Source organism: Cotesia typhae, unplaced genomic scaffold (genome assembly GCF_013202065.1).
Source record: "Cotesia typhae breed Kobodo isofemale line unplaced genomic scaffold, CoteBio_Ctyphae scaffold_13, whole genome shotgun sequence".
In the NCBI taxonomy this organism is placed as follows: Eukaryota; Metazoa; Arthropoda; class Insecta; order Hymenoptera; family Braconidae; genus Cotesia; species Cotesia typhae.
This window is the reverse complement of record NW_027423774.1, coordinates 9,010,001-9,025,297: the sequence shown is the minus strand read 5'-3', so window position 1 is coordinate 9,025,297 and position 15,297 is coordinate 9,010,001. Positions and strand designations below refer to the sequence as shown.

Sequence of the window (15,297 nt, the reverse complement as noted above, 5' to 3'; positions counted from 1 at the left end):
TTACAATGAATTATTTTCATAAGTCTAGATTTCCCATTTACATTCTACGTGGGAAAATGTTAATGTAAACTTAAAGATATTTTTGTTTATTTAGTTATTGACTAAGTTACTTTTACTTATCAATTTCTATTTTCTGTGAACTATTATTTAATATCTAATGTTTAACATTCTTAGCTTATCATTTAACGTAATTATCTATAGGAAAAATAAATGTTTATGAAATTATTATAATATTGTTAGCGATTGAATTAGCGCGCGTATTCGCTATCTGATACATCTGCGAACGCAGGTGGGGACGTAACATAACAATTAAACTTAAAAATAAAGCAAATCTAAAGTAATAATCACAAGCGAAATGACGATCACGATCAAGTTCAAGCGCTTAAACTAATAGTATATTTTAAACAAAGAATATGTCAAAATAAAAGTGAGATTGGCAACAGAACACGTGGGCTTAAAAACCACAACCTGACATTAAGGACAAAACTATTATGAAAAACTTTAATTTAAAAACGTGTATTTTGCTGGATGATTGAATTTTAAGTTTTTTAAACTTTATGTTGTAGGCTCAATTTATTTTGATAATTATAGGTAGAAATACTCAATTTTCTGGAAAAATAAGGTTTTAAATAGTCATACCATTTGGTTAACTGGAATTGAAAATAATTACTTTTATGATAAATCGAATTTTTTCCAATTCCGTTTCTATTGTTCTCAATACTTTTTTTAATCAGGGTAGAGACAAAACATTCTCTACAAAAAAGTATGGATGTATTTTACATCTAGTCATGCCCAAAAAAAAAAATTACGAAATGATCTTGGCCAAAAAAATTGAAATTTACAAGAAATATAATTTAAGTTCTTTTACACTTTTTCGTTAAGCTTAACTTATTGCTAGTAAATATGGGAAAACATAATCTATACAAGAAAATCTAGAAGTATTTTTTGCTCAGAAAGCCCAAAAAAAGTTACAAAATAATTTCGGTCAAAAAATTGAAATTTACCAAAAAATAGGGCTTTTCAATTTCATTTTTTTCTGCTGAACTGTTGAACCTTAACTCTTACGTGGTGATTATAGAACAAAATAATCTCTTCAAAAAAGTATCGAATGATTTTTTACCTCGTTAAACCCAAAGAAATTTACAAAATGACCTCAGTCAAGAACTTGAAATTTACTAAAAATTAAGTTTTCCATGGTGATTTTTTTATGGAGACCTAGATGAGGTTAAGTCTCAAGTTGGAATTATAGAAATAAATATTCTCTACAAAAAAGTAGCAGATTATGTTTTGCCTAGCAATATCCAAAAAAAGTTACAAAATCATTTCAGTCAAAAACGTGAAATTTACTGAAAAATGAGATTTTTCACGGTCATTTTTTTCTGCTCATCTATGAAACCGTAACCTTTAGGTGGTTATTATAGAATGAAATAATTTCTACGAAAAAGTATCGAATGATTTTTTGTCTAGTGTAGCCAAAAAAAAAATTACAAAATAATTTCGGTGAAAAACTTGAAATTTACGAAAAAAATTAAGTTTTCCATGGTGATTCTGTTATGCTGGCCTATATAAGGTTAAGTCTCAAGTTGTAATTATAGAAAAAAATATTTTTCAAGAAAACGTAGCCGATGATTTTTTGCCTAGGAATACCCAAAAAAAGTTACAAAATAATTTCAGTCTTAAACGTAAAATTAACTGAAAAATGAGGTTTTTCACTGTCATTTCTTTCTGCTCACCTATAAAAGCTTAAGTCTTAGGTGGTAATTATAGACTAAAATATTCTCTACGAAAAAGTATCCAATGATTTTTTGCCTAGTCTAGCCCAAAAAAAAGTTACAAAATAATTTCGGTGAAAAACTTGAAATTTACTCAAAAATAAAGTTATCCCTGGTGACCATGAATGAAAAAAAGTATTGAAACAAAGGAAAAAACATTGAAAAGTATGGGATCGACTAGAAAACCAATACTTTTTAATACTTTTTTCTTTGTCTCAATACTTTTTTTTAATCAGGGGATTTCTTTTGCTTACCTATAAAAGCCTAAGTCTCAGATGGTAATTATAATACAAGATATTCTCTACAAAAAAGTATCAAATGACTTTTTGTCTAGTCTAACCCAGAAAAAAACGCATGTGCGACACTTGATCAACACCGAAGCGACACTTTAGCGAAACATGCGCGACACTTGAGCAACACATGTACGACACTAGAGCGATATATGTGCGACACATGAACGATACTTGGGCAGAACATAAGCAATATGTGCGTTACTTACACGACGGACATGCGACACGTTAGCAACACCTTCGCGACACCTGTGTGACACTTGATCAACACCTAAGTGACGCATATGTGACACATTAGCGACTGTTGTGTCGATTAAGGGCACCTAACCGATTCATGAGTGAAGCTAACGCGACACCTAAGTGATACATGTGCGACACTTGAGCAACACTTGAGCGACATCTAAGTGGCACTTACGTGAGACATCAGCGCGCATATGCAACACTTGATCAACACCTTAATGACGCCTATGTGACACTAGCTTAACACATCAGTGATACATTTGAGACACTTGAGCTACACATGTACGACACTTGAGCGAAACATAAGCAACATGTGCGTTACTCATGCGACGGATATGCGGCACGTTAGCGACACCTACGCGACATACGTGCGATACTTGATCAACACTTAGATGACGTCAATGTGACACATTAGCAACTGTTGTATCGATTAAGGATACTAAGCGATTCATGAGCGTAGCTAACGTGACACCTAAGTAAAACTTGTGGGACGCATACGTGACACATGTTAACACCATCTCGACACCTAAGCAACACATTAGCGATGGATGAGTCAATTAAAAGACACTTAGCGATACATGATTAATGCTAACGAAACACCTAAGCGACACTTACGTGACACACTAGTCAATACTGTAACTAAAATATTCACCCTATACTTGAAAAAAAGATTTGCTAAATGGATGGACTCTGAAAAAATTCTTCCAGAATCCCAACTAGGATTTAGAAAAGGACGCAGCAGTACTGATGCAGTTTTCATTCTATTAAGTGCTCTTCAGCTACAATTTAGACATCATGACGGGCGAGAAATCTTCGGTATATCTGTAGACTTCAAAAGGGCCTTTGACTCTGTTCCTCACCACCGCCTCTGGCAAAAGCTACAAGGGAAAAATGCGAGCAGCAAATTTATAAACATCCTCATTTCTCTGTATGAAACAGCCTCCTTTCAAGTCAAAGCAAACGGTGACCTTTCGGACAAGTTTGATGTAACCAGGGGTGTACTTCAGGGTGAATCGATGAGTGCTGATCTCTTCATCTTCTTTCTCTGGGACTTTGAAGAGTTCGTTCGGAACAGAGAACTTATTGGTCTAAACATAGATGGACTAAATGACCTAATCATCTTGTTATAAGCGGATGACACTTCCATCTTTGCTCACTCACATGTAGATCTTTCCAGGAAGCTTGAAGCCCTACATTACTACTGCTCGTGCAATGGACTTGAAGTTAACCGTAATAAAATCAACATCATCATCTATAAAGCAGCCGGCAGGCTTAAGCAAATCCCTGAATCCTTTAGAGCCTACAATGGATTTCCTTTAGACGTTGTCAACAAGCTGGACTTTCTGGGTGTTAAAATTTCATCATCAACCCTAGGACTTGCCGCTCTAAACACAACTATACTGAAAGCAAAAAGCGCGACTGGTCTTGCTATCTCGATACTCTCTAAGGCCAAATGTGATTCCTGGGATGCTTATAATAAATTATTCGAAAGTCTAGTTGCTTCGGTGCTCTTGTATGCCTTTCCTGCATGAGGTATTAGATACCGCAATTCACTTGAAGCTGCACAGTGTTTCTACTACAAGAAGCTATTACAGTTCCCTCGTAACACCGCTGATTAGGCAATCAGACTGGAGTTCAACCTGACACCACTGGCCGGGAAGGCAATGAAGTTACTTTGGACTTGGCTCATTAAGAAATTACGCTCAGATGATTCTACCTTGGTTAAAATATGCCTACGTAGGACCTTTAATCTTACAATGGATATGCAGCATGCCTTTAAGTTCAACTGGGCTTCTCAATTAACAGAATTCCTAATAGAATGTGAACAGCTGGATCTATTTTACACACTCGACCCTGACATCTGGGAGACCAAGACATAAGAAATATTCAATAAATACAGGACCAATTTAAAGAACAAGGACTTCGAATCATATAGACAATCAACATATGCTCAGCTAATAATTCCTAGAACTCCGAGAGACCGTGAACCGGCTTATCTGCTGCCAAGATACTCTATATCGATTAAGCGTGTCTTTGCACAACTGAGACTTGCAAATAGGTTTATTTGCCATCTATCGCTTCTCAATACATCATGCAAACTGGATCCTGACAACACATGTCGTCTCTGTAACCTGCAAGAACCTGACACCATTGAACACTTTCTGATGAAATGTCCGCTGTTCACACCCTACAGAAACCACTACCTCGGCCAGCTGAACCCTAATATCACCGATGTATTGTGACTACTTAATGCGTCAACTGAACTATCCATATTTGCTGTTTATAACTACTCAAGAAAATGTATCCTGCTCCGCAACTGGGCCTTACTGCAGTAAACTTTGTCATATTTTTAGCTTAATATCGATTTTCAATTTCAACTATTTAATTCTTAATTTAACAGTCTATTGCCTTATTGCAATCTCAAACTCTTGCTGGTTTCCAATGTTTAATAACACTACTCTAAGTATTATTTTTAATGTTATATTTTATACATTGCCTTGGGCACCTCTTGCTAAATGCTGCATATTTACGCTTAACGCAATAAATTACAATAAATAAAAAAATTATTATTAATCTTATTATTTTGTTATTAAATGCTCAGGGGGTTTATCCCCGGAGTCCGATTCTCCGAGGGCCCAGCCTGAGCTCCATCCGTTACTGCTGGACCACTCCGCACAACAAGGCGGTTAGTGATCACAGCAGGCCAAAGTCATTTCCCTTAAGAGACGGAGAGAACCAAGTAAAACAGCCTTCTGCATCCTAACTGCCAAGAACTCAGCTTTTGATGAGCAAGCTGGAACTTTGACAAATGAGGATACAAAAGACTGTTTCATCCCTCCTAGGACGCCAACAATCAGGACGAGAAGCTTGACACGGTAACCTGTGTAAAGTTTGCCAATTTCAAACAGGAGATCCTTATATATTTGTCTTTTGTGCTCTTCTTTGGCTGAGATGTTGTATTCAGCCGGGGCCGAGAACTCAATGACATAAATGTCACGAGTGGCCTTGTCGAAGAGCACAATATCAGGTTTGTTGTGATCTATCCGCCGGGTTGTTGCAAATGGCATGTTCCAATAAATTTTGCAACTGTCATTCTCAACAACCTGGGGAATATCTCCTGGCAGATAAGGCAGCACTGGTGTCACGTCAATACCGTAGCAATGACGAAGATAGTAGTACAGTACTCTCAGGGCAGCATTGTGACGCTGGATATATGCAAGATACGGTTATTTAAAATTTTTGTAAAAATTTTATAAACCGCATTCAAGCAGGTGATAGGCCTGAAATTCTTAGGGTCAGACAAGTCACCTTTTTTAGGTTTCAGTACGGTTCGCCCTTCTACAAGCCAGTTCGGAATCGGATCGTCAGCTCTAATGTACGATGTAAATATGCAGGCCAGATGGAGGTGGGTAGAAGTAAACTTCTTCCACCAGAAGACATTAATGTCATCTGGTCCCGGGGCAGCCCAATTTTTGCTGCCATTTAGAGCTGAACGAACTTCATCCACACTGACTGCAGGGCTCTCTTCATCAGCATTCTGCCGACGGTGTTCCTGACAGAATGCTTTGAAGTCGTGCAGAGCTGGAGTATTGGCGTTCACGTTTGGTTGATCTCCATACAACTCAGTCCAAAAAGCTTCCACCCGCTCAGGTGTTGGAGAAGTCCCAGTAACATCGGTCTTTGCTGTCAGAAACCGTGAAGGGCTGGATCGAAACAAGGAGTTGTCGACCAACCGCTTCAGCCTTTTCTCTAGTGACTTTTTAGCAGTCACTAGAGCCCGCAATTTATTAAGAGACTCTTCTTTGATGACAAGAAGAGTACTCTTGTTCAGTGTGTGATGACGCCACCGAAGTTCAGCAACAATGCGTCGAATTCGGGGCGTGTATGCTTTTTGAGTTGTTTCGAACTCAATCACACACTGAATGCGGGAGACATGTTTCCGGGATCTGTCAATTTTGGAGCCAAGTTGTAAGATGCGCTGTCTCAACCTTGCCTCGATCTTATTATTATTTGTTATTAATTGCTCAGGGGGGTTTTCGCCGGAGTCCGACTCTCCGAGGGCCCAGCCTGAGCGCCATCCATTACTGCTGCACCACTCCGCACAACAAGGCGGTTAGTGAGTGCAGCAGGCCAAGTTCATTTGCCTAAGTAGACGCAGGGATCCCAAAATGACAGCCTTTTGCATCCGCACTGCTAGAGACACGGCTGCTGAACTGCAAGCCGGTATCTTTGAAAGTGAAGACACAAAAGACTGTTTCATCCCTCCAAGGACGCCGACAACCAAAACGACGAGCTTGACACGGTAACTTGGGTAGAGTTTGCCAATTTCAAACAGGAGATCCTGATATATCTGGTGTTTGTGCTCTTCTTTGGCCGAGATATTGTATTCGGCTGGGGCCGAAAACTCAATGACATAAATGTCACGAGTAGCCTTGTCAAAGAGCACAATATCAGGTTTGTTGTGGTCAATCCGCCGGGTTGTTGCGAATGGTATGTTCCAATAAATTTTGGAACTGTCATTCTCAACAATCTGCGGAATATCTCTTGGCAGATAAGGCAGCACTGGTGTCTCATCGATACCGTAGCTATATCTGAGATGATAATAGAGTACTCGCAAGGCAGCATTGTGACGCTGTATGTAGGCACCTCTTGCCAGCACAGGACATGCCGACAAAAAGTGCATCAGCGTCTCCGGATGTTGTTAACACGTCCGACAGGACGTGTCCGGAAGCTGCGCCTGGAGCACCTTGCTACGGTATTCGAGAGTGTTGATAACACCATCTTGGCAGGCAAATATAAACCCTTCGGTCTCGGACATCAGGCCAGCTGACTTCAAGTAGGAGAATGTCAGCTGGGTGGACAAGCCATGGTCACGGACGTGTTTGAAATACACGCTGTGCATGGACTTGTCCATGTGTTCACCGAGGAGTTTTTTTTCCTCGGCTATCCTGACGACGCTCTTGAACTCCTTTTTCGGGAGTTCAATGAGAGCGTTTATTTCTCCGAGACCTAAGGTATTTGCCGCGTAGATTGCTGCCTTATGCAAGAACGACCCCTTCCGCGCATTTTCATGACTATGAACAAATTGCATCAGGAAGTCGTCCTCGTCTGCTGTGAAATTGGCAACCTCGTATGTTAAACCCAGAACCAAACGATCGTGAAGCCGCTCCAAGCTCTGCAATCCTCTCCCTCCGATGTTCCGTGAGAGGTACATCCTGGCGACTGATGAGTTAGGGTGCATGCTCTGATTCATATTGAGGACTTTACGGGTTTTGATGTCGAGACCTTTCAACTCATTTCGAGGCCATTTCAGGGTCCCAAAAGAGTAAAGTAGGACCGGGACAGCGAGCATGTTAGTAGCTGAGACTTTGTTCTTGCCGGAAAGTTCTGATGACCAGATCTTCCGGAGTCTCCTAACATATTCGCTGCGAAGAGTTGTTCGGACTTCAGAGACGGCATGCATTTGCCGCTCTTCAATCCCTAGATATCTGTATAACTCTCCGGCGTCTAATTCTCTTAAGACGCTCCCATCCACTAATTCGACATCTCCACCCGTATCAGAGCACTTACCCTTCGCCAGGTGTACGACCGCACACTTGTCCAACCCAAAAGACATTCCGACATCTCGTGTGTACTCTGCTACGATGTTGAGGGCCGTTTGTAGATGATCTTTGTTGGCACTGTATATCTTTAGATCATCCATAAACAGTTGGTGAGTGATCGTGTATACTCGATCACTCGGTGGCCCCGCAGAGTACCCACGAGTTTGTCGGAGGGCAACAGATATTGGCAGCAGTGAGATGCAAAACAACAGAGGGCTCAGAGAATCTCCCTGAAAGACGCCTCTCTTGTACTGAACAGTTCCGGTTACGTGCAATGCATTTCCACTTCCTATGTGAAAACGCGTTCGCCAGAGCTGCATGGTACGTTGTATGCATCCCACCGTTTGGCGATTGATTCCGAGGCATTTGAGCAGATAGAGAATCAACTCATGTGAAGTTGAGTCAAATGCCTTACGGTAGTCAATCCAGGCCATGGACAGGTTGCGTTGGTAGTAGATTGCGTCTTGAATGACGCATCTATCTACCAACAAGTTGATCTTGCAACCTGACACGCCCTGTTTACTGCCACGTTGTTCGTATATCTGTTGCCACACAGACTCTATCTCCCGCAAGATACGGTTATTTAAGATTTTTGTAAAAATCTTGTAAACCGCATTCAAGCAAGTGATAGGCCTGTAGTTCTTCGGGTCGGACAAGTCACCCTTTTTAGGGATGAGTACGGTTCGCCCTTCTACCAGCCAGTCTGGAATTGGTTCGTCGCCCTGAATGTATGATGTAAAAATCCGGGCCAGATGAGCATGTGTAGAAGAAAATTTCTTCCACCAGAAGATGTTTATGCCATCTGGACCCGGGGCAGCCCAGTTCTTGCTGTCATTCAGGGCTTTACGAACCTCTTGCACACTGACTGCAGGGCTCTCTTCGGCGATATCCTGCCGTCGGTGTTCTCGACAGAATGCCTCGAAGTCGTGCAGTGCGGGAGTATCCGGGTTCACGTTTGGTTGATCTCCGTACAATTCACTCCAAAAGTCTTCCACTCGCTCAGATGATGGATAATTCTCGGGAACAGCGGTCTTAGGTGACAGAAAGCGTGAAGGGTTGGATCGAAACAAAGAGTTGTCGATCAACCGCTTCAGCCTTTTCTCTAGTGACTTTTTGGAAGCCACCAGAGCCCGCAACCTGTTAAGAGACTCTTCTTTGATGACAAGAAGAGTACTCTTGTTCAGTGTGTGATGTCGCCTTCGAAGTTCTGCCGCCAGGCGACGAACTTTGGCGTGTACGGTCTTTGAGTACTAACATACTCTATCACACACTGAATGCGGGAGACTTGTTTCCGAGAAATGTCAATTTTGTGTCCAAGTTGAGCGATGCGCAGCTTCAACTTCGCCTCGAAGGAGAGAGAATGTCTTCTCTCTATCGGCAGAAGCGAAGCCGCGGCACCGTAGACAACTTGGTTGACAGTGAGCAGAGTGGAGTCCTCTTGAAGCTGTGTGGGGAGATCTTCGTTCACCGTGTCGAGCTGTTGTTTTGAGTGAGACATCTTTTTGGAGATGCTCACTTGTCGACCTGTAAAGAGGTTGTCGTTGTCCTCGGAGGAACGGTGCCGTTCTTGGTGTAGCGGTGCTGGAAATGAAGGCCGATTAGACAGCCTTCTATTTGGCAGCAGCGATCGTCGATTATGCCGAAGGTATGAGGCGTAATTACGCAGGTGTTTGGGCGTAAAATGTTTGTGCTCCGGATGCATGCCACACCAAAGTGTGTGCATCCGAGCCATATACCCTGATACCTCCGTCTCGCTGTTCTGCCAGCACACCAAGAGATATTATTATTATTATTATTATTATTATTATGAACTCCTATTTTCTAGGGCGGCTGTTATTAAACTAGATAAATGAGATATCTTAAAAAAAATATCAATAATTACTCTATAAATAAAATATGTTCTAGGGACTGAAGATGAATTCGACAAACAATCTAGTTCCAGTTCAGCTTCCATTCCAGGTAAGTATGAACAATACTTTGTTATTGATCTGTGATTATTTATTAGAAATATATTTTATGGACGATGTTTCAGATGAATCTTATTCAAGGACTAACGGAAAGGCACCGAAACTTGGAAAAGGTAAGAAAATTAAACTCACGCTATAATTCAAGTTTTCGTATTTTCTACTTCCCGGATAAAAACATTCGTATATAATTGGATGTACTTATATATAATTATATATTATTTATATATAATTGTATTCGATTATTCATAAATCCATATGATTATACGGACTGGCATGTGATTATTCTTAATTATATATAATTATTTATAATTAGATGCAGTATTTTTCAATAATTATATGTTCAGGATTCAGGATAACTAGTATAATTCATGACTATTGGATAAAGTTATAAAGATACGTCCGTACGAGATAATATATTGTTCCACGCTATAATATCGGAAATAGAAAGTACATTAGATAGCAATGGAAATAAGTATAACAAAATCAATAATTATAGAGTTTGTGATGATCAATCAGCGTTGCTGTCTTTTAAGGTTCTAATGATTTTTAATATGTTTGCATCATTGTTCTCAGTTTAGCAATAAGTTATTTCTACAAGACCCTTTTCTTGTAAGTCCCGGGTATTGACAAATTGCGTATCAACGTGCTTACTTCTTTGGTTCTGGTTTCTAGTATGTAGCTTATAAAGACAACCTTGATCGTCTTCAATAATTATTGTAATTTGACCCTGGTTCTCATAAAGAAAATCAAACATTTTTCGGATCTAAGTTCATTCTCGTCACACGTCAGATAGAGCCACTATTTCCGCTTAGGTTGAAGATACTGATACACTTTTCTGCTTTTTACTAGCTTCTTGGGAACAAATGAATTCGCTTAATCATATATATTTATATATAATCACTTATATATAATTAGATCAGAAAATTGGCCAGATCTTATCATATATATAATTATATATAATAATTTCTATAAAAATAATAGGCATTAAGGGTGCGCGGGGTTCGTATCGGTGACCAGACGCTTAAAAGACTAACACGCTACCTGTTTACCTATGAGACTTACTTGAAGAGTATAGTTTGAAATAACGACAAGTAATGCAAATCGTGTGCATAATCGATTTTCATAAATTAAGTTAATTAATACAGTTCTATTATTTCATCCACAAAATAGTATAGTTTAGAAGATAATTAATCATCGGAGTAGCATACTCTGAGATAAAAACAGATAATGTTTTATAGTAATCACAAAATAACCAGTGGAATAAAAAAAATTATATGCTATTGTACATGATTTACATCTAATTACATACGTTTTTTATATAGTTACTAGGGTGTCCGTTATTTACCAATATGGTTTCTGAGTCTGCAGCGCCCCTAAAATTTTTAGTAAATGACCTAAAAAAAAATATTAAACCCATATAAGCCCTTAATATTAGTAATAAACCATGCCACAAAGACGATTCGTTTCCCATTTAAATAACATGGAACTTTGGTACTTTTTGCAATTAATTTTTTTATTTCGATCCCAGTACATAGATTGCTGTGGCAACAAATTATTTTTGTAGGAAATTGAACGCTCTACAAAAACTCTCTCTTAGCGTTTTTCGATAAATTCACTGGCTTTAAAGTTATTTAAGGTCAAAGTTGAACTAAAAGTAACTTCTCATTTTTTTTTTCATTTTGACCAAAAAATTATCATTATTTATATTAATATTTAGTGTTTATTGCTAAAAATATCTTATTTTGGCTATTTTGTTAAATTTGTCAAAATTATTGTACAGAGCAAAGCCAAAATTATCAAACAAAATTCTGATAAATTAAAAATTTCGCATTAACAATTACTTCCATGAAAAATTTAAATTTGTAGTTGCGCATGCGCATCGAAAAGAAATTCAGTACCTTAACTAACCGGTTCTGTATATCGACTATGTTTAGTTATCATCCAAAACTTTCTATTTTCCATCATTGTCGGTGTTGCTGTCATTATAACATTAAATGCGATTTATATTATTATTTGGAATCAGTGGTGTATAGCCTTATCATTAGTGAAATTTTTTTATTATAAATTATAAACGTGTAAATAAAACCTATCCGAGTATCGAGTAATATAATTACAATTTTATAAACAGTCATAACCTAGAATTTTAATCTAATTGTTGTTTACGATGAGTGATAATCAAACTATGGACTTAAGGAAAAATATTTTTGTAATTGATAAAACAATAGATACCATAAGTGATAAAAAATTAGCTACGAATAAAGAAGCCTTGCAGCTTTTATTTCATTACACAAGAAATCTAAAACAATCAATCGGAGACAGCTGTCCAATCGTTATATCAGAAATTTAAAAAATTTGGGATAAAGCGGAGATTCCAACTCAAGATAATTCACGATGTGTCGCAAAATTGAATAAGCTATATACAGACTACAGAGACGTGCAAAAAACTGCTAATAGAAATAATAAAACAAAAGAGCAAGAGCTATGCAATATTCTTGACAAATTATTCGATATCGCTCATAGTAATATTTTTGAAATGATAGATGATAGATGAGACAAAACAGTTTTTGATTGATCAGCGAACTCAACGAATTTTACATTTAAATTACGTCGCTACACATATTGAACTGTCACCAAAATCTGGTAATAAAAAAATAATAAATAACTACAATTTAATATTTTATTCCAATTGATAAATACTAAATAATTTAATTACAGAAATACTCATTTCATCTCCTGAGAATCAGCTGAAAAACGACGAGTCCCTCACAAATACGACTTCAACTCAATCACTTACAATAATAGATCACGTTGTGAGGAATCCAGAAAAAATGTCTGGTAATATTGAGTGCTTTAATGTTATAAAATTTTTAAAGTTTTTGTAATATTATTTGTTTTTAATAATTCTCTTGTTCAACAGATATTGATACGTCAAGCACGTCTCAAACCATCAGTGAAATAAAATCTAGTAGAGAAACTATTAGTAACTCGCAATCAACTTCAGTATCTGAATTTGAGGCAACTGGACGATATTATGAATCGAAACATCTTCGAGGGACTATTAACATCCTCACAGAAGATGTGATTGCGGTGTTTGACAGCTGTAATATTTCTTACAGAGAATCAGTTCGTCTTACCTCAGCTTTGGCTCCAGCTATGGGAGTTGATCCACGTGATCTCGTGTTAAATAAGTCTTTTTTTCATGAGATGCGGTCTAATTTACGGAAAAAAATGGCTGAAAAAATTAAACTACTGTTCAACGAAACTGAAATTGATGCCGCAGTTATACACTGGGACGGTAAACTAATTCCGGATAGTATGACTTGTGAACGTATTGAAAGACTTCCTGTTTTGATAACGTGTAATGGACAAGAAAAAATCCTTGGAGTACCTGCATTACCTGATGGATGTGGGTCTACTCAAGCAGAAGAAATTTTTAATATTATGTGTGAGTGGAGTTTAAACCATTCTGTAAAGGCCCTATGTTGTGATACGACTGCTTCTAACCTTGGTTGGAGAAACGGAGCTGCAGTGATTTTAGAACGTAAACTTGGGAGAGATTTGTTATATCTTCCCTGTAGACACCACGTATATGAATTAGTGTTATCCTGCGTACACTCAACGAAAATGCCAGGCACAACCGGACCAAATGTACCGTTATTTAAAAAATTTCAAAGTGAATGGAGTCCCATTGATATAACAAAATATAAGTCCGTACAGAAAAATAAACTAAAAAAAATATTACGAGATCAAATACCAGAAGTGACTGCAAAAATTGATGGATTTTTAAACACTCTTTTACCACGGGATGACTATCGGGAACTTTTGGAATTGAGTAAAATCTTCCTAGGCACAATGGACTCTGAAAATATAAAATTTTATAAACCTGGAGCATTCCACCACGCTAGATGGATATCCAAAGCAATTTATTGTTTAAAAATTTATATTTTTCGAAATTGTTTTAATTTAATCAAGGAAGATGAAAAGAGTTTACAAGAAATTTCTTTATTTATTGTGTTTTTATACGTTCCATTTTGGTATACGGCACCGTTAGCTGCAACTGCTCCAAATCAAGATCTTGAATTTCTCAAGGTAGTCTATAATTATCGAACAATTGATAAAAAAATTATCCGAAGCAGTTTTAGCAAAATTTAGAAATCATTTATGGTATTTAAGCCCAGAGGCAGCAGCTTTATCATTTTTCGACAAAAATATTTCTTCTGACGTAAGGCGAAAAATGGTGGCGGCTTTGACATCAAGCGAAGAAGATCAGTTTGATTTTCCTAAACGTTTTATTTTCAATTCAGGAGATTTTGATTGGTTTCTAAACAAAAATATTGATTATTTTATTAATTCTACTTCCGTCAAATTTTTCGAAAGATTTAGTATCGATACAAACTTTCTCTTATTAGATGACAGTACGTGGTCAGAGCATCCAGATTATTTAAAAGGTTTGGAAATTGTTAAGCATCTAAAAGTGGTCAATGATTCTGCAGAACGAGCTGTTAAACTAATGGAAGAATATATTAATACTCTAGCTAAGCACGAAGATCAAAAACAGTATGTAATTCAAATTGTAAGTGAATACAAAAAAAAAATTTCCAAATGCTACCAAAGAATGTTTAATAAAATGAATTGTGTTTATGTATGTGTTGAAAAATTTATTAAATTAGTCACATTTTCAATAATAATTGAAATTTTTTAAATTAAACTAACATCATAAATTACATTTTGTAATTTTCGGAATATTTGCTACTAATATTAGTTATAAAATAGTTGATAAAAGATATTTTTAGCAATAAACAATAAATAATCATAGGTTTTTGGTCAAAATGAAAAAAAAATGAGAAGTTACTTTTAGTTCAACTTTGACCTTAAATAACTTTTAAGCCAGTGAATTTATCGAAAAACGCTAAGAGAGAGTTTTTGTAGAAATTCAATTTCCTACAAAAATAATTTGTTGCCACAGTAATCTATGTACTGGGATCGAAATAAAAAAATTAATTGCAAAAAGTACCAAAGTTCCATGTTATTTAAATGGGAAACGAATTGTCTTTGTGGCATGGTTTATTACTAATATTAAGGGCTTATATGGGTTTAATATTTTTTTTTAGGTCATTTACTAAAAATTTTAGGGGCGCTGCAGACTCAGAAACCAAATTGGTAAATAACGGACACCCTAATAGTTACACTGATAGAAGGATTTGCTTATGTTTAATGAGCTTTATTAACTATTAACAAGTGATTTTTTAACATCATGAGACTTCATAAATATTTATTATTAGTTAATAAATTGTTTCTTGAATGCGATTTATTAAATGTTAACAATTATTTGTTAACAGTTGACCAATGTTTATTTCAAATCAAAAGCAAAAACAGCAATTTTCTTTTGATATTTTTTTTAACCCGAAAGCTGAAATACATAATT

General features: G+C 37.0%; 1 protein-coding gene across 6 annotated transcripts in view; it reads left to right on the top strand.

Moving 5' to 3' along the window:
• The window catches only part of LOC141534860 (coiled-coil domain-containing protein AGAP005037), a 651,729-nt gene that overhangs the window by 253,409 nt on the left and 383,023 nt on the right, over positions 1-15,297 (top strand). For all 6 annotated transcript variants that reach the window (XM_074254459.1, XM_074254463.1, XM_074254462.1 and 3 more), the window contains 2 exons: positions 9,811-9,864; positions 9,938-9,985. In XM_074254459.1, coding sequence (XP_074110560.1) covers positions 9,811-9,864; positions 9,938-9,985 — 102 coding nt within the window. The remainder of the gene's footprint in view (positions 1-9,810; positions 9,865-9,937; positions 9,986-15,297) is intronic.